The following is a 24021-nucleotide window of genomic DNA, read 5'->3' on the forward strand; positions in this document are numbered from 1 at the left end:
GTACGGCACAGTGGAATAAATTATGCTCTCATTTTATATATTCAGAAACTAAAAAAAATAATATGAATAAAAATGCGTCCTATGAATTTATAAGACACGTTTAAATATTGAGTACTCTGTTTGGTTTAACATTTATTTTTACTGCCCAACAAACGTTTTGTGCGGCCCCTTGCTCTAATTATATACTAATTGTTGTTATATATTGATTAAACTTATGATTGGATAACTATGCAGTTCGGTCATGTGACATTAAGAGACTATTAAATTCGGATAGCAGACCGATAGAACACCGCATGTTTTTGAAATTCCGCAAAGAACCTGTTATTAAAAATTATAAAGTCATCTTTTTGTGAATGAAAATATTTCTCTAGATCTTTAAGAAACCAAAAATGGCATAATAATATAAAGGTTCTTGTGATTTATGTAAAACCATATATGTATATATAGGGATTAATTCCACTGTACTTGAGAGAGCGATCGATGGTGAGGGTGGGCTCTTGGCTCTCTCTATTTCGAGCCCAGCTGTTGGCCGTTGGCGTCTCTTTTCCTCTCTCTCGGCGGTGCGACATTCGCGTTTGCGTTTTCGATTCGATCGCTCCGGTTAAAAACGTGCTGCGGCAGGAACTGTAAATCATTACGCTCGGAAACGTGCTGCTGCTCGCACAGAAAAAACAGAAACTACGGATAAAAGCGGAATATAGAGCTTGCCAAGTTCAAGTTTGTCCGAAACACAAAAAGTCGTAAAACGTAAAAAAATAAAAAAAAAAAAAGAATAAGTACAAAATACAAAGGTTTCACCACCGCGCGCACGCAACAGCAACAGCATTTTGTTATTGTTGCTCTTTCCTGCCAATTTTCGTGTGCGCTTTTGCCTTTTCCTTTATCGTCTGTTGTTTTTATCGACGCGTTCGTTCTCGCGTTCTTTCTCTTCTCCAGCCAGTGCGTGTGTGAGTGTGATTCGTCCCCCCAAACCTATATACCTTTCTCCCTCGCTCTTCCACCGTTCGATTCGTTTGTTGTTATCCCCGCGCAAAATAAAATATAAGAAACATAAAAATTTGCCCCGCAAGATCAAGATTTAAAACAGTAAAAAACCCTTTATGCTAATCAATGAGCTGTGTCTAAAGCACAGTGGAAAATTTCCGAATTTCGCCAAGCGGCGACGTCATCAGTGGTCGCTATTATTATTCTTGTTGTTGTTGGCGCCCGTGGCCAAGTAAAAGGTAAAAAATTAAAAGAATACTTTCAAGTACGTGTCAATTATAAAATTCATTTTGGTCTGACGTTCTTTTCTGTTGTTGTGTCTGCGGCTATTTTCGTGCGAAAGATCTTTAAATTGTGGAAATTTTTGCCTTTTTGTCGCATTTCCCTCTACACAGCGAAAAATATCAACTAATTGCGAAAATTACCTTAAAAAATGAGTTGGCTATTTTAGAAATCGTTGATTAATGAGTCTAATAAAGAACTAGTTTTTAGACCATTGACAAGTTTATAACTTTTTTAAACGCTTTATTATACAAAATGGAAAATAAAATTTAAGGGCAGAGGATTTATTATAAATATTTTAATTCTGACTTTTGTAACAATAAGTTGTATAACAGTATGTTAATGTATAAAGTTGCCATATCATTATGTAACATACCAAAACTCCAAGTGATTTCTCACTGTGTAAGAATAAACATTTACTGAGCTTTTTCGCAGTTGGAAAAGTGTCAAAGAAAATGCGAAATTTACTCGGCGGCAAAAACAATTACGGAACTAAATATTGTTAAATAAAAGTTCTTCGCTAGCTTGCTAAGTTGGCTAAGAACTTTTTGGCCTCGATTTTCAATTGCTGTCGGACAAATTATTAAGCAGCCGAAAGAGATAAATCAAGTCAGGTCCGAGAGCAACTGCAGCATGTGACTCTGAACTGAAACTCTGGAAACTGGTTCTATTTTGGATTTCTGGCCAGGGGCGGTGTAGGTTATTTTTTTTTGTTATTTTTGAGTTCTTGATTTTTTGCCTTTTGTTTTGTTTTTGTTTCGATTTTTTTTCAATTATTTGTTGGTGTTTTTGTGTTTGTTCGACAAGCTAACACAGTTTCAGTTGTACCCGGCACGTAGTGCCACGTTTCTCCATCTGCCTTGTTGCCTCCTTTTGTCCCCCTTTCTTCTGTTTTCTCGCCCCCTTTCTCCACTGCCCATACTCCGCCCTGTTTGTCTTCCATTCCCCGCGGCGCTTTATGCTAAGTTTGTCTGCTTTTTATGCAAATTTCGAGAAACAACAAGTAAAACAACATGGGGCAAAAAGCACCGAAACTCTACTTTGGGGGAATTTCTGCTATCAGCATTGGAGTGTGCTCAAAGTCCCCCGTTGGACCCCCATTTAAATCCCCCTCCGCACACCGCCTCTTCGCTTTTCGCACAGCACGTGAATTGCTGCTTGCACTTTCTCGACTGCACTGAAAAAAAAATTAATCATAATTTTACAGAATCTTATATTGTATAAATATAAATGTTTAACATCATTTCATACTGTGTTACTTTGATGTTGCAAAAGTCTCTGATAAAGGCTTTATCGGTATCGTAAAACTACGCAATAAATGACCAATTTCGATGATATATTTTGTAACAGTGTGGAAAATATTTGTTCTTCCCTCTCTCTAACCGCCCCCTGCTTGCCACGCCCCCAAGGTTTCAACTGGTGAGTAATGGCTCAATAATTTGGCTTTCCCCCGTTCCTACCCCCTTTGTGCAACATCTATGCTGCAGTCGCGACCCGCACACGATAAACACACAATGTTAACTAGAATTTGTTTATCTCAACTCGGGTGGTTATTTTTTTTTTGTTTTTCTTTTTTTTTCTTCGTATTGTTCTTGTCTGATATTTAACCAAAATGTATCATGACGCTTAAAGTTGGGTTTTATTGTTATTGCCGCTTCTGTAATTGTTGCTTTGCACTTTTGTTTAAACAACTTGCGGCGAGTAGTTGTTGTTGTAATTTTGAGCTTTTCGCAAGTACTATTTATTGTTCCTGCGAACGATACACAGAATTTGCAGTGGCCAGCAAATTGAAGTATGTATTAAATAACAATAGTCGATATGGAGGAAGTACCGCGGGTGAAAGGCACAGACGTAGACAAAGGGTGTAAGGCGATCCATGAGTAATTCAATATAAAAATAAACTTTTTCGCACTTCCAATTTCTTTTGAATTTTGACAAGGATTGTATTAAACAAAATAAAAATGGTTAGGTTGTAAAGTTAAGTTGATTTATAAACATTAAATAAATAGATCATGAGGTTGCCATGATAGATTTCGGGGAACTGTATTTGAATGTTTCTGTTTTATATTCTAAATTAATATATATTTATTAAAATCAATAGACCTACAAATAGTCAGGCATGACCACTTAATATTCTGTTAACTTTAACAACAAGAACATAAAATCTATAAGCAAACTCTTACACAATAGTTAGTTTAAGCTTCCAACTTATTCATACGGTTCGACACCCTTTAGATAAGGTATCGCATTTCGTCACGCTTAGAAAATGCTTTTGAATCATCAAAACAAAATCACCGCCAACAGAGCGGAAGGGCTAATCAGTCGTTTCGTTCTGGATATGTAAAAAAAGATACCCAGATCCCCTTTTGCAACGGCCATGTCTGCTATTGATATAGGCATTCTCACGGAGTGATTTACAAAAAAAAAAACAAAAAACAAAAGAAAATAAATATCTGCTGACTAGGTTTCGGTTAAGAACCGACGCTACCATCTGTGGCGATTTCTGACAAAAACCATATACCACATATATATATGACTCTAGGGAAAACAGCTCGTATTTCTAAAACAGCTGACGGATAATGGTTATCGGTAAAGAAACTAAAATTAAATTGCTGGGAAAAAGTATTGACTGGGTTTTATGGCTTTATATATGTATATATAATTGATATATACATAAGTCATTCGGTTAGTCATTATTAGAGCTGCAATAACTGGCTAATTAAAGTTTAGTTCTGTATTTGCAATTGGTTTTCCACAGCTCTGTATGTTTGTGGCTTTGTGTGTGCGGTGGAGCGTTGCCAAAAAATGTTCATTCCGTTTGAAATGTCGTGTTTCGTGTTTCGAATGCAATTGATTTGAAGTGCTTTGAACCTTTGAACGGGCGAAAACTGTCGATCATAAATCCTTCAAGGTCAGACAATATTGTCACTCAAGTGGAAAGTGGAAGTACGCTGCCTAACGAAAGTGTAAATCAAAGTGAATGTCTAAAAAAAAAACCCGAACTTTTACAAAAGGTTCCAGTGCAATGTTTGTTTATGCTAACTGAGTTTGCCTTTGTAATAAATTACAAGCAAAGTGAGGTTTGTTAGCATATTGTGTTGGTTTTTCATTCAATTAATTAAAGCTAATTGCTGTTTTTGTATCACTTTTATGGTTATTATGATATAACTTATATCAATGTAAGGGCATTGTTAATCCAGTGAAAAAGCATATGCGATAACCGCAATTATTCGGTCGTTTAGCTACTGTAACCGACACTACTTGATAATACTATACTTTTAAACAGAAGTCTGAATGGTAATTCAAGCTATAGCTATAGCTATACAATTCAATAGTAAACTGTAATTATCTGATTACTAACCTATTCCAATAAGTGCACTTGAACTAGCTATTTGTGTGCTAAGTATAGTAAGTAAGTATAGTTTTTAGAGTGTATGGTTTATAGTAATGAATCGCACGTCGGGGGATTTGTTAATCAGTCTGGGGGGATTGTTGAAAACAAATATTTATGGCCAGCGATGATATATGGTGGCACTTAAACAATACTTTTCCAATTATCAAATATTTTAATGCTCTCATATATTCGAAAATGGTATATGGGCACACTTCTGTATAATTACCGGCGTCGTCAACGCGACATTTTAGCAGGTAGAGCTGCCGGTATACTTTACAAATATATATCTCGAGTGGTTTTTAAACTGACATTTATACGTTCGAGTGGTTGTGGAAATCGGTGAGTGTGAGGGAGAGGCATTTAACCCCTTTCCGGTGGAGTAGAGAAGTGAGTTCGAGGCGCTTGAGTGCTTTCAAGTTCAATGTCAGCTGCAGTGGTTGCAATTGCATTACCAGTTGCAGCTGCCTTTTTGCCCAGTTGCATTTGTTGCAATTTCGAAGACCGAAAAAACCGGTTTACAACTTGTTCGGGCAGCACGTGAATGTAAATTTATGTGGCATTTAAGCAGAGGTAGGATTTCCAGTAAGCAGCTGACTGACGGAAACCGGTTGACTCTGGTTAGTTTTCTTCGACTTGGGTGTGGAAAGAAACATCATATTGATAAGGAGACGTTGCACGAGACTGGGCATTGATAAAGCTCAGACGTTTTCAATTGATTACATAACCAACTTTGGGCTATTTAAAGCCCTCTGGGCCATTTATCATCTATCAGAAGGCGGCTAATTGACGTGTCTTGCGCTGGTTAAATCAAATCAATTTCGGAACACGACGCGTAATAGACAATTTGATAATTTATGAAGCCCAGAAAATGGTAAATCTCATACATTACTGTCAATTGTTTTAATAAATTAGAACAAAATCTGAAAATCGCTATCGAAATCGAAATGAATGGCTAGCCCAGTGCCGAGATAAGAACGTTTGAAGGTGTAGGCGGTACTTTCTTGATACCCACCAACGTTCTTCTTTTTTTTTATACAGCTCATACGTATATACAAACAAATAATTTAAATCAAAATTAAGTCAGACCGTCGTACGATCGATCGTTTGGCGTCATTTCGTTAGCACACGCTAATGAACCCATAAAATTGATCACCACGTTAATTTTTAACCAACACCCTGTCCCACCCAAGCCCCTGTCGTCCCATCTTTTTGGAGGAGGTTTAAATTGTAACACCTTTGGATTTTATGGGAACCTCCAGCCACACCGCTCTGTTTGCCTTCAAGTGTCTTGAATGTATATATATGTCTGTGATTATGGGTTTTAAGTTACCACTAATTTTGATAACATGCAACTGACTGCCATCCGTCTGCTTCCCTTGTGTAGGCCATAAAATGTGTAAATTTATTTGTTTTCCCAGAGCTACGTGCACTTTATCGTATCGAATTCGGTTAGAGTCACGCGATCCCCGATCGATGGTCTAAAACAAATCAAAAAATATATGGAAAAATCAGCTGAGTTGGTCTAAACAGAAATAGCTCTAGATTGATCTTTAACTTTGGTGGTTTTTGGGTAAACTTTTATTGGATTGTATAGTATTTGCTCAAACAGTCTTCTACTGAACAGACTTTTATTGAAGTTCAATAAGTAATTTTTGTATAGCAATAAACAAAAGTTATTTATTAGTAAAAAGTAAGATTGCTGTTTAAGTATTTAAGCCCTTTTTGGTTTAATAAAAATGTCAAGTTTTTCCCTAGAATCAATTCTTTATTTTAAATGATACTTGCTTGGCTTAAAGCACCTGTTACTTAACTTACTTTCTTACTTACAGAAACTCAGCTGAATTACCTAAACCATAACTTATATAAGTAAAAATAAAAACGCTGAAAAGCAAATATAAGTAGCAATAATAAACGAAGCAATTTAGGGATTTGCCAAGCATTTCCCTGGGGCAGCAAAATGATGGAATGGTTGTACAAATATTTATTCGGCAACCTTGGAAGAGCTTCCGCCCTCGTTCAGCCATTGATCAACTTTGAAATCCTTTTATTAGTTAATAACGTTTACCGTTAACATATGCCACCCACCGCCCCACCAGACGCGAGGCAATATCAAGGTTGCCAAAAGCCAAAAGTTTTGTTTGCTCACCAACTTAACTTTAATCCATGGTCAGACAGAGGAGACCCATCAGTTTTCTTTCCTTTAGTTTTTGTTGTTTTTTTATCGAAGAACATATGGCAAACAAGACGGAATATCCAAGGCACATGGAGAACTGGAACCCGCCCCTATCCAAAGACGAGTCACATTTTCTTATATAATCAACGCGACCAAGTGAAAATTTGTGGGTAGCGCAAAAAATACGAAAAAAAACAGTTAATGGGACGGGCTAAGTTAAGGCGCTGTGTCTAAGCACGAGACTCATGTTGGATTGTCTACGCGATATACGATACGAAACGAAGCGCTGCTCCTCAAACACACAGATACACACAAATACATATCAAGATAATACCTATACAGCGACATTAAAGGTTTTTCGCAGTTCGCAGATACTTCGGGTGGCGGCGGCTCACTTTTCAAGCGTTCTTGACGGCAGAAAGACGGCTCACATAAATCAGCGCATTCGCAGCCGCAACAGGTTCACACGGCATTCGTTCGCCCCGGTGGAAGCTTCGTCGGTGTCCTGAATATCGCGTATACGCCTCTAATTCGCGATTTTTAACCGACGTGCAAACCAATGGCCAGCGGTGCCTAATTGAATTTGTGTTTCGGTTTTTTTGTGTTTCGGTCATTCAGTTGTTGTCCTGCCAGTCTATTGGTTCTAACCTACTACTACTATCCTAGCCATTAAAGGTGCTTACTGAATTATTAAGGACCTGCGGACACGTAACATTCAACACTGGCCTCCTGCTAGCCTTTGTCTGTGTTCACTGCTGTGTTTGTGTTTGTTTCGCTTGATTGCCGTTTAGGTTCAACGCTTGCCACGCCCCTTCTGAATATCGGAGGGGCTGGCTATCGCCACGTTATATGAGTAGGCGTTGCCCAGTATTAACATAAATTTTGGTTTAAATATCAGACAGCTGTCACAATAAGTTACGAAACTGTTAAGGAGATCGGCGCTGCTACACAGGAAATATATATATAAAAATACAAATTTATTTCTTTTTAACTAGTTAGAAGTGTTCTGTGAAGTTTGTTAATTAAAAGGCATTAACGTTGAATAAATTATTGAATAACATTTAATAATATTTTTACGAGGACAACTTAGGGTAGCAGTGTATGAATTTTCTTAGAAATGGAAATAAAAGTGAATGAAGTCAACAATGAATTAAAAAGTTGAAAAACCATACATCACTGACCATTTTTCTAAGTATATTTTGCTCGCCTATTTAAAGCTTAAAACGATAAGAAGGCAATTAACCATATCGCAATAATTTCTACTAAATTTAGGAAAGTGATCCATGCCATGACAGCTTAAAAATGGAAAGTCTATTATTATCCTCTCCAAAAAGTATTATTCATGGGGGTATCATTTCTATATAGAATTTTGATAGCCTTCAGCTCGATTTAATAATTATTTTATTGATAAAACATAACTGAGATAGCAACAGAAAATTAAATTTTTCAGTTTGACAAAGCAAAGTTTAAGTGCTGACAGAAAATATATTATAATTTTAATCTTTTAGAAGCCAGAAGATATCAAAATTTTCCTGTGTGTATAATCATTCCTCTAGCAATGGAAATGCAGATCGTTAAGTGATCCATTTGAGCAGCAAAGAACACCGCCTTGGGGCGTCGATTGCCACATTCATTGCCCCCGAGTCCAGTTCCGAATAATAATTGAGTGTTCAAATAACGCAAATTGATCACGAGCCGTCAACGAAAGTCGCGTGCTTCATCGGCCCCGCCCCCTCTATACCGCCCTAACTATGCGTGTGGCTGCCATTTAACTTTAATTGATTCGCGTCGACTGGTTTTTATGGCGCTCGGTACTCATATATATATTTCTGTGCGGCATCGCCATCAATTGCCCTCCTTAGCAGTCACAAAAAAAAAGACAACAGTCGAAATTGTTATTAATGAAATTGCGTTCTCAACTTGCTTCTGTTTTTGTATTCATTTTTTTCTATATATCTTTAATTTTTTGTTGTGTTTTTTTATTTTAGGGCGTTGAATTCGCTGCCCCGAATGCCGAGATTCTTGGAGCATCCACAGTGGCCCCAGCAAGTTACCAAGCACACCAGCACCTCGATGCCATTACATATCCTGATCATCAAATAGGCAGCTTTAAATATCCCTAGATCCTCGGATTGGACTTAAATTAAACCAAAAACTATACAAAAACACTCAAGATGAGCTTCAGTTCGGCCAGCGGCAGGGAGAATAATGTCCGCAAATTATCCTTCCTGGGCTTTAATACCAAAAAGAAGGTGAGTTAGCTATACAGAAAGAGATTATCTAACTTTTGCCGAAAAAAAATGCATTAAGAAAACAAAGACATAGGCAAAAGCCTTTAAGCCATGAAAACCATCTCCTAATGAAACAAATTTGTATTAAAGATCATAAAACGTCTTATATATAACTTAACTTAATCAATTTAGACATTTCTTGGCTGCATTTCCCGTGTGTAGGTAGATAGATTAACTATAAATAATCGCACCTAATGTATTGGCTTTTGGCTGGGAAATTAATTAGGCAAATGCGGGAATGAGCTCATACTACGGCTGATGATGATCCCGATACGATACTTTTGCCTATCCAGTCAAGGTTCTCTCCAAACTATATTTCGTTTGGTAATGCAAACAAACATATGTCAAAAAGTGAATATAATGAGCGGACGTTGGTAGTTTTCCATTAAATAAATCACTTTTTAAATGTATTTTTTTTTTTTCTATTTTTCGTATTTCGTATTTTGCTATTGCCAATTTGTGAATAATTCATTCGCAAGCCCGCACGGTAATGTCAAGTAATTGTTATTGATTTTTTTGTAGTTGTGTGTTGGATTTCTGTTATTTTTTGTAGTTGTTTACTTTTCTACACATTTCCGCTAACACCGGCATATGCCCGCCAGCTACCAAGTGACACAATTTAGAAACCAGTTTCCAGCTAAATCGATTCGATTTCGGTTTCAATTTCAATTTCGATTTCGATTTCAGATTGGGTTTCGTGTGCGAGTACTCAGCAGTAGATCACAGTGCCTAATCATGCATTCATTCATGCGAAAGTGACTCGCTATTGTGCTAGCATTTTTGCCAACGTTGCGTATACGCGACGTTGTGCTCTGGAGGGCGACAACAAGTTGTCAGCCTAAAGGCTAAACACTTAAAAGCATCGAACTAAACGCATTTTAATTGTGCAATAACGGTAACAGGAAGCTAGTTAGACATTTAGCATTCAAATGAAGCGCACTCAACTCAGCACAGAACAGGAAATCGATATTCGTGGTCAAGGCCAATGCTGTGGCACTCACTCTGACATTGACAATGAAAAGTAATAGTACAGGGGAATTGTAAGCGTAATCAATTCATTGACACCTGGCCGGGTGAAAGCATCAAGTTGCATTTGCCGTGGGAGCAGCAACCTCAATTAAGTTAATTGCATCAGAAAAGGTTTACCAATGGCTTGGGTTGGAAGGCAAAACTCTACTTAGATTCAAAATGTATAAATAAATTGAGTCTACGAATATGAGTATTAATAAAATATGCTCAATTTATGATTGATTTATGATTATTCAAGTACTGTTTTAGGAATAATTATGATGAAACCTTTTATGATGCTGACTATTAGCCAAATTTTGTCTATCATATTAACCAGTGAGACAAATGATTGATTTATAGCTCTCATAATATTTGGCAGTCATCAAAGGATACGCTCTGGTTGTTAAATATTTATTACACATTGCAACAATCAATCAATTACTGTTCATGTCATCCATCCAACCCATTTAGTGTTAATGGTCTTACATAATTCTGGTTCCCTCAGGCTGACCTATCATCTTGAGCTGCACTGTACACAGGCGTATAACTCAATTAGCCATTACAACTCGACTGTTATCGCTAATTACCCAAAATACAAACATATGTACCAATATATATATATATATATAGGTATGGGAGAGCAGCTAATGAGCCTTAATGTACTGGCTTGCCGTTCAAAGTGCCATCAAGTGAATAGATTTTTGTGCATGGCAAAAAAGCTTTTTTGCACACACTAGCACACCACACACACACACACACACACACACTCTCCTAGCCATAATCGTTGGTCATACACAAAACACCAAGTGTTGGCCTTGAGCGGCCTTGACCATCATCAAAGGAGGTCCTGTGAGCGAAAAAGCTTTGCCATTAATTATGCACTAGTAGGAGGGGGAGTGGGCAGTAGGGAGAAAAAATTCCGAGCGAATGAAGCTTTTGGCCTGCTTAAAAGCTTTTTGGCGAAAACTGCATTCCGATTTACGTCAGCAGCAACGCGTCCTGGGGGGCTGATGGTGGTAGTAGTAAAGCCCGCCCGCCGTTATGGCCCTGAGAATCAGCTGAGCGTGGCCGAAACGCTGCAGCACTGCCAGCTGAGCGAGCGGCCTGTTCTACCGTTATACGCGCGCTTTAACCCACGCCTGCGCAGTGCCAGAAAATTCAGGTAAAACCAAGAAGGCAGCAGGCAGCAGAACCAACAGCCACTAGCCGTGGCCCCACATTTGCTGGGCAGCCTTCCCAGACAACGGAACAGGCTAAGCGTTTTCCCCGCCCAAAAACAATAAAATTTTACCATAATTCGCGGGTCAAAGTGCAACAGGCAAAAAGGTTTTTTTTTATCGAAAGAGATACCGTTATCAAACTATTTCTAACGTGATTGAAAGTTTTACAAGCAAAAGGAAAATTGCACAAACAAAAACTGGGAGCCCTCAAGGTAAAGCGAAAAACTAGTTTAACTTGTTTGATCTATAATGTTAATCAAAAACGCACGGAAAGTTGGCTAACACACAAACTTTTCAAGAGCACACAACCTTGAAAATTGTTTCAAAAGAGCCCATGCACACACAGACACATCGGTACGAGGATAATGTGGGAAAAGCCTTTACATATAGAAATTTTGTCCTTTTCTTGTTTTTTTTTTTGTAAAATTATAGTCGAAAAGTTGGCAGCTGGGCACAACAAGTGAGTTGGTCTTTTATGTGCCGAAGGCAAGCAAAACTCTGAGATCCCTGGTATAAGCATGCATACATATATACTTACAAATATACACACACATATATTCCAGGGGAAAATTCGTTTCTGGGTGTTGCATACTTTTTGGGGCAATAAAACGGCTCAGTGGCAGTGAAAAACACAGAAATGTTACCCAAAATGTTACCCCAAGCGACAGGAGTCAACCTACCTGCACACACGTGTGTCTGCGGTCTCCCATATATATATATATATATATCTGTACATAAACGTGTATATATATCTCCTTAAAGGTGTCTTTTGTGTATGGCATCTTAAAAATTACCAATAATAACCGAATTTCATTTCGGTTTGCCGGATTGATGGATGATTGACTGTTTGAATGGGATTTTGCGGTATCGTGTTTCCAATTTGTCTGCATTATAAAAACGCTCTGAATTATTTAGCAGGCCATGCATTATTTATACTTTCACACACCTGAATGGAAAAACAGAGGTTTTCACTTTGCTTAAGTTTTCTTCGAGTTTGGAAAGTTGGGTGGGGTTTTAATTTAAGTTTTGTACAAGTTCCCTATATTAAAAGTTATATAAGAAGCTTAGTGCTGGGGTATTTAATTCATAGGGATTCCTTTTAAATACAAAATGTTTAGAACTTGATGTTTAGTTATAAGCTGTTAAAGTTTTCAGTGGGAAAGGAAATCCATTAGAGACAAGTTCTATGTAATATGTAATAAATATTTACTTTAAACTTCATTCCTTCCTAAGAATAATAAAAATAGATTCTTAAAATAACCTTGCCCAGCCCCTTTCTTAGAATTCTTCCAACGCTGTTATTAAAGTTTTCACTTTACAAGAAAACCCATTAAATGTGAAATTCCCATAAAATTCCTTTCATTTCCTGGAATATTTTCTATTCAGTTCCGGCCGCAGGTTAATAAATGTAGGAGGCCTCAGCTATTTATTGCTGAATGCTATCACACACACATACTTACACTACCCTACTATCACCCACACACCTAAACAATGCCAATCGACTGACCTTGAAGTATGCAACACTTTTCCATTGTGCCAAGCTATGGTGTGTGAATATGTATGTAGATGTTCAGAGGTTGAGCGGCATTGTCAGCATGATTTCCCATCACTAGATTACGTTTACGATGGTTTAACGCCTATGCCTGGGCCTTTGCCTTTGCCTTTGCCTCCGCCCAATGACCAGTTTAACCTTTCGCACGTGTCCGCTGCGTCTCGCTGCGCCCCCTGACCCGTCGATGTCCTGTATCCACACTTCTCCGCCTTTTCTCCCCCGTCACTCTTGTGCTTGTGCGAGCATTTCCGCTGCGGAATTCACATTAAATTAACACAGATACACACACACATAGTCACTACTGGGCTGACAGTCAGACACAAGAGCGTTATAGAAGCATCGTTAATTTGTGCAAACAAAAACACAAAACGGTATAAAAAATTGAATAACCCAACTGCGTAGCGAGTGCGAGCCAACAAAAATCAACCAAATTATGCACAGGCCGTGGAAAAAATTCGACAGCTGCAAACAAATAAAAAGTTTTGTGTATACATGCATAAATATATCCAACTCAAAGTCAGAAGTTAAATGTAAAGTTAAACGGTTTCTGTTTCTTTTTCTGTTTCTGTTTTTCAAAAGAATTGCACACTTTTATGGTCATGTTAGTTACGGCCAAATGCTGGACTACCATTAAAAAATGTGTTAAGAATTTTTGCCATAAAATTACAAACAGTTGACCTTTGATTTTTTCTTAGCAGTTTGTGAACTTTTCAGTAATTACTTTTGCTTAGAATTTAAGCATATATTTATTATATTGTAAAGTTAGATACATAGATTTGTAATATATTTTGACTTATTTTTAAAGAAAATATATACTTTAGCCATCTCCAGTTTTCACCACTCACTTAACCATATCTCCCCACCGACTTTCTTTTTGGCAACTCAAACAGTTTTCCAATAAATACAAAGTTATACGCGATACGTCGGCAGAGGACCAACTTTTAATCTGCTGTGAGCGGGGCAAAGTCATATGAAAAAACAAAGAAAAAAAAAACTTATTCGCCGGCGATGACAACAACAGTTGGCAACTGGCAAAATCTTAACAAGTTTCGCTTTAGCCGCAATTTGATTCAATTTGGCAAGTTGGACAAAAAGTTGTTTAGGCCACGAGCGGCGGCACCTAACTTGCTTATGACTTGTAAGTCACGTGCCACCGCTCGCTTGCCACTGCTCTTCCAGATGTCAAATCACATCAGAAACACTCCGCGAACTCAGCTCAACTTATGGCTGTTGTTGTTGTTCTTGTTGTTGGGCCAACTTGAAAGCGGGTTCCTGAGCTGCTTACATGCACGCCCAGCTTCATGGGGCGAACTTATGCCATAACTGTGACTGCGATTGCACACACCGCTTGTCAAACGAATAGGTGCAGTGACTTCTTTGGTGAGCATTTCTTTGGTTTATTTTTGGTTTATTTTTTTGAGACATAAAAAGGAAATGTCAGCACACATCTGCTTGAGGAACCAGAAACGTATTATGCAAATTGAAAGGGAAATACTGTAAAAGTCAGAAAGCGGAAGGCATTTTTGGTTGTATTAGGAAAAGATGTTACTTTTAAGCTCGCTTTGAATCTTCAAATTCCCTCATATTTTAAATAGTATTATTAAGGTAGAGTTGTGCCTCTGTTAAATCTACAAATTCTCCACCAAATACCCATTCGAGATGACCTAATAGGTTTCTATTTTATTGGCCAGCTACTGTGTGCATTTTTGAGGATAGGAGTATGACCCGTGCATACTCATTTAGCTCCGCTCCGAACGCTAAACAAACAACAACGAAAATTGACAGCTCAGACAGCAGGTGGGCGGGAACAGTGGGCGTGGAAGTTTGAATGGGTTGGGTTGGTGTTTTGGGGGGCTTGAACCTACCATCGATTATTTGTGATAAGCACCGCACCGCACTGCTGACATGGTGCATAAAGTGCGAGGGTCTGTTAGAACGTGGGTTACCTGAAAAGTGGGTGGTTTTTGGGGGGGAATTATGTAGCTGACTCTTGTAGCCACATTATGATGGGCATCAAGCTAATGGCTAAATGACAGAAAATACATTTACTGCCTGCGACGGCAGTTGGTATCTGTAAATCAGCAATGCCAACAACATCGTAATGATCATAAAAAAAGAGCAGGGCATTAGTATTAAAGTCATTATGGGACAACTTAGTGTTTATCGATTAATTAACGTAACATGGCGCGTTACGCTCCAGCTTATCACATGCAAAACACATCACCCACACAAACAAAACAACACCACCCACAATCATCAACCACAAAACCTAGCCACTGGGGTCACACACAGACACTTGGTCGTTGGTCGTCCTCCTTCTAGTTTTTTTTGTTTTTGCTTTTGTGCCGTCGGTGGACACATTGACGTTCCCACGTGCAGGCTCTCAGCGTTATTAAATTTTGTCTATTTATAAACTCAAACTGAAACTCTGTTTGCCTTTGTTGTATCCGCCCTTATCTGCCCTCGGGCTTATCAGGAAGTGAATGTAATTGTCAAGGATACGCCAGTCCGTCCAGTGTATTAAAGTTGATATATCAAATATTCATCAGCTGCAAAACCTGACCGGAAAACGTTAGACAGTCCTTCGGTTGCCCGAGGGCCCAAATCGCATTTCGTTAATTCCATTTGCATTTATGTACCAACACATCTAAGCGTACGATAATTTTCAGGTTGACGTAGTAAACAAAACGGGGAAAACACTTTAGCAAAATAGAGCAAGACGTACCATTAAAGTTGGCAATATCCCGGAAAATATGTTGACTAACTTGCCCAGGATGTGTGCGTGAAGTGTGAACGAAGTTGAGGTGTTTATTATTGTGGATTTAACACCAAATTAACTAGAAAGTTAGGGCTTAACATATTATCATTAGAAGGTATTAAGAAGGGAAAATTTGATGATTTCATATATAGAAATGTGTGTAAAAAAACAAGTTTTGCAATATACAGTCCCAATTAAACGTAAGGGGGAAAATTGAATTCCCTGCAACCTTCCCAGTGATTTTCAATAAACAATTTCAGATTTTTCCTATATTTGTAATCTGATAGCCAGCCAACAATTGGGAATAATTGGGTTTACTTGTTTCCCACTTGAGGCAAGGAAATATTTTATAAATATATTTCCCTTTGGCCAGATGATGTTGATATTGCTGTTAATTATGATGATGATTGAGAAGAAGTGCGCAATCAATGCCTTCGTCACTATGAAAATCAATTGAGATCGATTAAAATCAATTAAGAACGACGCCCAGTGAATCCATTTCGATTCTGATCATCATCGTAAGGCTGGGATACTCTAGTGGAATGTCAAGTTTTCAAAAGGTTCTAAATGCGTACGTTAGCACTTGCTGGTATGGATGATTAATGTCCGCAGAGCAGAGACGTTCGTTTTCCCATTCTTCTTGGGGGCCCCTCTAAGTGTTTTCTGTAGATCGTCAAGACATGTCGAAAGACAAGACTCGTGACGACAAACAATAATGCTGCGCCAGTCACATGACTTGTCTGACTTTGTTTTTCCCTATAGATTCTTAATTGAAAAGTATTTGCGACGACTTGACTCATACACAACGTGACCAAAACGCATGAAAACAATTGAGTAACGACAATTTCTATATATTATATATCTATTTTTCTTTGCAGTCCGGCAATGAGGATCCCGACGAGGTTCTGCTGGACTCGGAAATGGACAAGGTCTTTGCCGGCACCAGTTCGCGCAAAGATAAGTTCGATGTAAACACCTTCCAGGACAACACCCAGCTGCCCATTGGATCCCGCAAAAAGAATAGCAGTAGGTGGTCTCCTTAACTAATTTGTGATTTAAAATCTAATTTAATAAAATTTGTAGTCCGCACAAACGATCTGAATATAGAGGAGGACTCGGAGTACGAGAGCCAAACGGAGCCTTTGAACAATGCACAAAACTACGATGACATCCCCGAGGACTTCCCCTTAGTCTCGGAGAGAGCTGGACACGGTGATCACTCGGACAACTCGGTGGACGAGAAGCACGTCCAGTTTGGCGGCAAGAAGAAGATCGTCGTCACCCCGCCCAGTTTGAGTTATGATGAACAGCCCACGGACCAATCGCACGAACGTAAACGCAGAAGAAGGTAATTTCACTTGTTATCAAAGAGCATACAACGCTTGCGTAATAAAGGGAAATGAGTCTCACAGATAACACTGCGTATGCGTGATATGTTCCAGCCAGCAAGGCGACATCACGTAGCTTATTTACTTTACAGCTTAATCACTTAATAAACAAGGCCTATATAATAAAATAACTTAAATAAAATTCTCTTTACAGCCGCCATCAGTATTATAGACAACGTAAATTCTCACATCAGGACAGCGTGGAACCCAAAAATAAGCTCGAGGAAAACGGTGATGCAGGTGCGCGTCGCATCTCTGTGCAGCCTGAGGACACGGCATTGGAGGTAGGGCCCCCCTGAACACTTTGCCTATTAGCCTATTCAGCCTATATAGTAACTACCCTACCCCCACAACTAACCTTAGCTAAGATCATCTTACTAAACCAGCTATTGTGTCTCTCCAACTCTCATTGCTAACCCACAAAACATACGGACTCACCTGTAGACAAATGGCCAAATGCCGGCTAAACAGGTTGACCATCTTATCCTTGGCCGTGCCCTTAGCCCCAATATAATAGATCCTCAATGAAGCTTAAAGTTCTAGATTTAATATCTTATTTTTACCCCATTATAGGAGGCTGATCTCAACGAGCTGAGATCACATCGTTCGGACGACCCGCGTGCCTTGCGCCGACATAAGATTCATCACTCATCCATCAAGTTGCGCGAGCTGCCACAGATTACGATTTCCCCTTTCACCAACAAGAAGCCCGAGGTGGACCATAGTCCTCATGAGGTACGTAAAGGGGTCTCTTTATAACATTTCCTTATTTCTACATATTTTTTAATCTTTTTTGTACGCAGGTCTTTGTGCAATTGGACGAGCTTACGGGCGTGGGCGAGGATCGCGAATGGAAGGAGACGGCCCGCTGGATCAAGTATGAGGAAGATGTGGAGGAGGGCTCTGATCGCTGGGGCAAGCCCCATGTTGCCTCCCTCTCCTTCCACTCGCTGCTCAATTTGCGTCGCTGCCTGGAAACGGGCGTTGTCCTGCTCGATCTCAACGAGAAGGATCTGCCCGCCGTGGCCTATCGCGTCGTAGAGCAGGTAAGTTTCCTTATATTTTATAATAAACTTTAATTAATAACTACTTGATCCAACCTTTTTAGATGGTGATCGAGGACCTGATCGACATCAATGACAAGCCCTCGGTGATGCGTTCGCTGCTCCTGCGCCATCGCCATGTCAACGAACACCAGGGTGTGCTGCCCTTCACCAAGCGGAAGTACAACAGCTACACCAGCCTGCAGGTTAGCTCATCTCCTGGGCATTTAGCTCATCCATATTGGTTTCCCTAACACCATTGTGCCTTCTTCTTGTCATTCTAATATCGAATTATCACCCAACCATTTATCATCGTGCCTGTTCGCTATAAATAATTGGCTTTCAGTGAAAATGTTGACAAAAGTTTGTTAATTCCCATGATCGTGGTCATTATTCTCTTGTCTATTTCTGCCATCTCATGACTCACAACTCGTACACCGACTATTATAATAACAACTACAACATCATCTATAACAACAACAACAACAGCAACTTATACCCAAATCGGTAATGAATAGCTAAATTGTGTATATAGACATGATCGTTCAGATAACTTATAAAACGCCGCTTTTTCCAAACGTTTGTGTATCTCTTCAACTTTCTTGTTTTTTTCTTGTGCGTTTACTTAATTTTTTTCTACACAAAAAACGAAAAACAAAACATGAAAACCTTTTGCACTCCAAAAAACAAAAGTTTCTTTGGATGGGTGCCGACTCCTCCCACCAGCAATACCAACAACAACAGCAGGCCCAACAGCCACCTCGCAATTTGGCCAAGGCCCGGAGAAGCATCTGCGTAACCTCCAGTGCCCCGCCCACGGCGGCGATGCTGAATGTGGCAACTGCCACCGCTGCAGCGGCAGCGATTGATCACCGACGCCACTCCACGATGTCCTACCTGGGTGTAATGAACTAGAACCCCCTAAGAAATCCATCCCCTTGTTATCCACTCCTTGAGCCAGGGAATGAAACGAAGAAGTAGGGGTGGGCTATCCTGAGGGTGAATATGAAGAGGAATGGATCCTATTTACTGAAAAGTCATTTTGGGGACGTTAGTTATCACAAAAGTCAAAATTAATATAAATATTTTTTGAAAATATCTTAAAAAATCTGTAAAAATTTAAGAAAGTTTCATTCCTTGGCGATAGTTGGGAGTGAAAAGCAGCCGAAATGCGCTTATAGAACTCGCGATGTTTCTTTTTAGCCCCATCACGTTTTAGCCAAGTTCCGTAGCCCTTCTCCCCCCTTAGAACCACTGTTTTTATGTGTGCTCTCCACCTCCACCTCCACGATTGGCAAGTTCTCAATTGTGACTGTGACTGTGTTGTTTAAGTACCTTAGATCCCTTCCACTTGCTATTCTAAACTCTACTGCTGCCCTCTAGACCGCACTCTGTTCTACTTATATACCTCCGATTTTGTTCAGTTGCACGACTTTACCATATGATTTGGGTTCAGTGTTCTAGCACCAACTTTGCATGTGAAGCTTGCTTGATGTTTCCCCAAAGAAAAAAGAACAACTTCTTATTAGCCAAGTTATTAAAATTTTTAATCGAATGCTCCACAGAATTTGTCTGGTGGCACGGATGACAAGAAGATCAAGATCATGCCGGCCAACGAGATTGGCGGCAGTAAACGCAGCAATGAGCTTAAGATCGACATGAAGGATGATATGTACTCCTCGTCGCAGGAGGATCTCAAGAAGCTGCAGAATGACACGATCCTCAAGAGAATTCCAGCAGGAGCTGAAGCCACCACTGTCTTGGTAAGTTGTATTAAGTATTCAGACCTAGTTCCTTATTAATGATTGTTTTTAATATCCCTAAAGGTTGGTGCCGTGGAGTTTCTGGAGCAGCCCACCATTGCCTTTGTCCGTCTGTCGGAGGGTGTCCTGATGCCCACCTTAACAGAGGTTCCTGTCCCCGTGAGATTCATGTTTGTGCTTTTGGGACCGCGTAACTTTGACTTGGACTACCATGAAGTGGGTCGTTCCATCTCCACGCTGATGGCCAACGAGCACTTCCACTCCATTGCCTATAAGGCTGATGATCGCAAGGATTTGCTATCGGCCATCAATGAGTTCCTGGATGATTCCATTGTCCTGCCGCCCGGTAATTGGGATCGTCACGATCTGCTGCCCTTCGAGGAGTTGAAGGCCAAGAAGGATTGGATCCGCACGCGTAAGATCAAGGCGCTGCAGGTGAAGCGGGACAGTGAGATGATCAAGATTGGCAAGGATGAGGAGAAGGCATTGCTAGAGAAGCAAACGCTGGGAGCTATCGGATTTACGATTGGCGGTGGCGATGGAGGAGGTGATGGCGGATCGGATGACGAAGATGGCGGAAAGAAGAAGAAGCCCAGTCCGCTGGAGAAGACTGGCCGTTTGTGGGGTGGTCTAAGGAACGATCTGAAACGAAGGATGCCCATGTACAAGAGTGATATTCTGGATGGCCTGAACACGGAAACCCTGGCGGCCACCATCTTTATGTACTTCGCTTGCCTTTCGACCGCCATCACTTTCGGAGGTCTCGTTTCTGCCAAGACCAACAGCTGGATTGGTATCTCGGAGACGCTGATCTCTTGCTCCCTGGTGGGCATCGTCTTCCATTGTCTCTCCTGCCAACCGCTTGTGATCATCGGAACGACTGGACCGCTGCTGCTCTTCGATGAAGCTCTAATGGTTTTCTGTACGAAACATGAATTTGATTTCCTATCCTTGAGAGTTTACGTCGGTGTTTGGTTGATCATAATATCCCTGACGGTCTCTGCTTTCGAGGGCAGTGTCTATGTGCGCCTCTTGACGAGATTCACCCAGGAGATATTCTCGGCACTGATCACGCTCATCTATATTGTGGAAACGTTTATGAAACTGGTTTCGATCTACAAAGAGAATCCCCTGCTGCCGGACTACAATCTCCCGCCGCCGACGCTGGTTGCCCATGACCATGCCACCAATAGAAGTCTTTTCAATGCAACCGCCGGTGTGACAGCAAATATTACTCAGATGGTGATGAATATCTCCACGACGGCCATGCCGATTGGTCCACCACCGTTGCCCAAGAATCAGCCGAACACTGCACTCTTCTGCACCATCCTTACGTTGGCCACTTTTGTGGTCGCCTACTACCTGAAGCTCTTCCGTAATTCTCACTTCTTGGGTCGCAATGCTCGTCGTGCCCTCGGAGACTTCGGTGTGCCCATTTCCATTGCCATCTTCGTGCTGGTGGATTACCTGGTGCCTGCTGTGTACACGGAGAAGCTGGTGGTTCCGGAGGGTTTGTCGCCCAGCGATCCCTCCAAGCGTGGCTGGTACATCGGCTTCGATACCTCCTCCACGTGGATACCATTTGCCTGCGTAGTGCCCGCCCTGCTGGTCTATATCCTTATCTTCATGGAATCGCAGATCTCCGAGTTGATTGTGGATAAGCCCGATCGTGGTCTAAAGAAGGGTTCTGGCCTGCATTGGGACATTGTTCTGCTGTGCCTGCTTAACTGCGCCTGTGGACTGTTTGGCATGCCTTGGCATTGTGCTGCCACTGTAAGATCGGTGACCCATGTGTCCTCCGTCACCATTATGTCACGGTAAGTGCAGATGGGAGGGTTTCCTTATAAAAATTTTATATATTAACTTAATTTTCCTTTGAACAGCACCCATGCTCCTGGAGAATCACCCAGGATCGTTGATGTGAAGGAGCAGCGTCTGTCTGGATTCTTTGTGTGCCTGATGATTGGTCTCTCAGTGCTGATGGCTCCGCTTCTGCGACTGATTCCCATGGCCGTGCTCTTCGGAGTCTTCCTGTACATGGGTGTGGCCTCCATGAGCGGAGTGCAGTTGTTCGAGCGGTAAGAGTTTGGATCATTAACTTAGTAATTAATTTATTTATAAACGTAAATTTGTTTTATATTACAGAATAAGACTGTATTTCATGCCAGTCAAGCATTATCCACCCACGCCATATGTGAAGCGTCTGCGTCCTTGGAAGTTGCATTTGTTTACCACCATCCAGGTGCTGTGCCTCGTGCTCCTGTGGACCGTGAAGTCGTCCCAGTTCTCGCTGGCCTTCCCCTTCTTCCTGATCATGATGGTGCCCATACGCCAGAACTTGACGGCGCTTTACAAGCCAGAGGAAATGCAAGCGGTAAAATATTTGAATTTATAATTTTGATTACATAAACATGAATTAATGGATTGTAATTTGTATTTCAGTTGGATGGCAGCGAGATGAAGAAGAACGATGACGATGAGCCCGATTTCTATGAACAAACCAACATACCAGCCTAGGATTGGTTTGCTTGGAACTTAATTAGTGTTAGATTGAAAGTATTAAAGCCAAGCCACGTTTTACGCTGGCACCCAAAAACAAAAACACAAAAACAAAAACACAAAAATCAAATCATAGCAAAAGCAAAGCAAAAACAAAACTAAAACAATACAAAATACAAATACGATATATATTTGTTGCGAAATTCTGGTGTGAAAGCGTTAACGAACTACCTGCAATTAGTATTTAGAGACAAGCCACATACATACACTACACACACCTGAACCACCCCATCGCGTATATACATATATATACAGATATACATATTTGTATAATATATATAGATATATAGGCGGGGTGTTTGCACCTTGTGATTGTAAGAGGTTTGGAGCTGCAGAAGAAGGCGGAAACGTGTACCTAAATTGCAACTGAAATCAAGAATTAGATTATTAACCAGGATGTCTTGGGGGCAGAGAGAGCAAAAGCATATTTTTGAGGCCAAAACCAAAAATGGGTTGATGGTTTATCAAATTTGGAAATCGTTACCTCTGACTTGTCAGGACTAGACAAATATCCTTCCCACGGAAAGGAGAGTCACAAATTTGCATCACAAACACACAAAAGGAAACCAACTGGAGGATGAAGTTATTTATTCAGTTGGATAAATCGCATGTATTATTAGCAATAATTGCATTTGCATATATACACAAAAACTATTAGAGAACTTGGCTTAGACCTTATCAAATCGAAGCAATCCCAGCGTGGAAAACTATGAGAAGCCCATAAACTATATTTAAACTTCAACTGGCGTAGTGATAATTAGTGTCAAACACACACAAAACTTAATCCCCCTCCTCCTAAAATCGAACGAACAACAATTGTTTATAACTAAATCGATGTTTGAACTTCAGCCGGAGCTCTCTTTTAAAGTGAATGCTCTGCGTGTGAAGTGGCCGCTGTAAGTTTGCCTTCTTTGTAATTGTAGTCAGGTTATTGAAACACCCACACACACACACACAAAAATGAAACACACACATTGTACTTGTACATGACTATGTTATATATACACCATACATATACTATATAGTACGTTTCAAAGATTATTCGTTCGGAGCAGCCTCGAGCTGAGAGCCTAACCCAAACTATTTTTATGTAACTTGTATGTATGAACTTGTACTTACTTCTAAGTAGTTGTTGTCTAGTATTGTTTATTCAAATTCAAATAAAAATTTAAAAACCTAAATAAATGTTTGATCTTTCTGGCTGGGTTTTTAACAGCCTACTGCGAAATATCTCCCTAAGACAGAAACTTCGAAATTGGTAATCTATGGGTTAGCAATCTGTCTTCGGACTTAGTTCAAGTTTTAAGTGTGGAGATCATCTATAAATGTAAGCCTAAAATGCATAAAGAAACTTTCCCCTTCTTGCTCTTCATAAATTTTTTAATGACAGTTAGCGTCTAATTTTATGCCAGGGGAATTACAAATGTTATCCAATTAAAAGGCAAACTGAACCCCCTTTAAACCGTTCCAATTGAATTAGCGACTTCAAAGCGTTGCGCGTAGCTTAGTGTAAATGGCGCTTGGCAATTAAGCATACAAATTAGCCGAGTCAAACTTTTAGCCAACAAGTTGAACAAATCTTAATTTTATTTCCGACATTCCCGGC

At 40.1% G+C, this 24021-nt stretch overlaps 1 protein-coding gene across 9 annotated transcripts; it reads left to right on the plus strand.

The window, feature by feature from the left end:
* Positions 1 to 523: 523 nt before the first annotated feature.
* On the plus strand, positions 524 to 23595 carry LOC108114416 (anion exchange protein 3). Of its 9 annotated transcripts, none has more exons than XM_017225390.2 (16): positions 524 to 1223; positions 8822 to 9085; positions 16541 to 16688; positions 16746 to 17010; positions 17205 to 17334; positions 17495 to 17521; positions 17624 to 17785; positions 17854 to 18096; positions 18159 to 18299; positions 18583 to 18600; positions 18787 to 18996; positions 19659 to 19856; positions 19920 to 21673; positions 21740 to 21934; positions 22002 to 22230; positions 22299 to 23595. In XM_017225390.2, exons 2-16 carry the CDS (start codon positions 9008 to 9010, stop codon positions 22371 to 22373), a joined length of 3873 nt encoding a protein of 1290 aa, XP_017080879.1. In that variant the 5' UTR covers positions 524 to 1223; positions 8822 to 9007; the 3' UTR covers positions 22374 to 23595. The 9 variants fall into 9 exon arrangements, with proteins under 9 accessions (XP_017080879.1, XP_017080881.1, XP_017080883.1 ...); XM_017225391.2 differs by lacking the exon at positions 524 to 1223 and adding an exon at positions 7069 to 7508; XM_017225392.2 differs by lacking the exon at positions 18583 to 18600 and having other exon boundaries at positions 525 to 1223.
* Positions 23596 to 24021: the final 426 nt, after the last annotated feature.

The sequence above is a fragment of the Drosophila eugracilis genome, unplaced genomic scaffold, assembly GCF_018153835.1.
Source record: "Drosophila eugracilis isolate 14026-0451.02 unplaced genomic scaffold, ASM1815383v1 contig_2154, whole genome shotgun sequence".
Classification (NCBI taxonomy): Eukaryota; Metazoa; Arthropoda; class Insecta; order Diptera; family Drosophilidae; genus Drosophila; species Drosophila eugracilis.

What these genes read in the sequence shown, in the direction of transcription:
- LOC108114416 (XM_017225390.2), top strand. Translation starts at nt 9,008, where the DNA reads ATGAGCTTCAGTTCGGCCAGCGGCAGGGAGAATAATGTCCGCAAATTA. An exon ending in ATCCCGCAAAAAGAATAGCA is followed by an intron (nt 16,689 to 16,745) that starts GTAGGTGGTCTC and finishes TAAAATTTGTAG; the next exon opens with TCCGCACAAACGATCTGAAT. An exon ending in CTGAAGCCACCACTGTCTTG is followed by an intron (nt 19,857 to 19,919) that starts GTAAGTTGTATT and finishes ATATCCCTAAAG; the next exon opens with GTTGGTGCCGTGGAGTTTCT.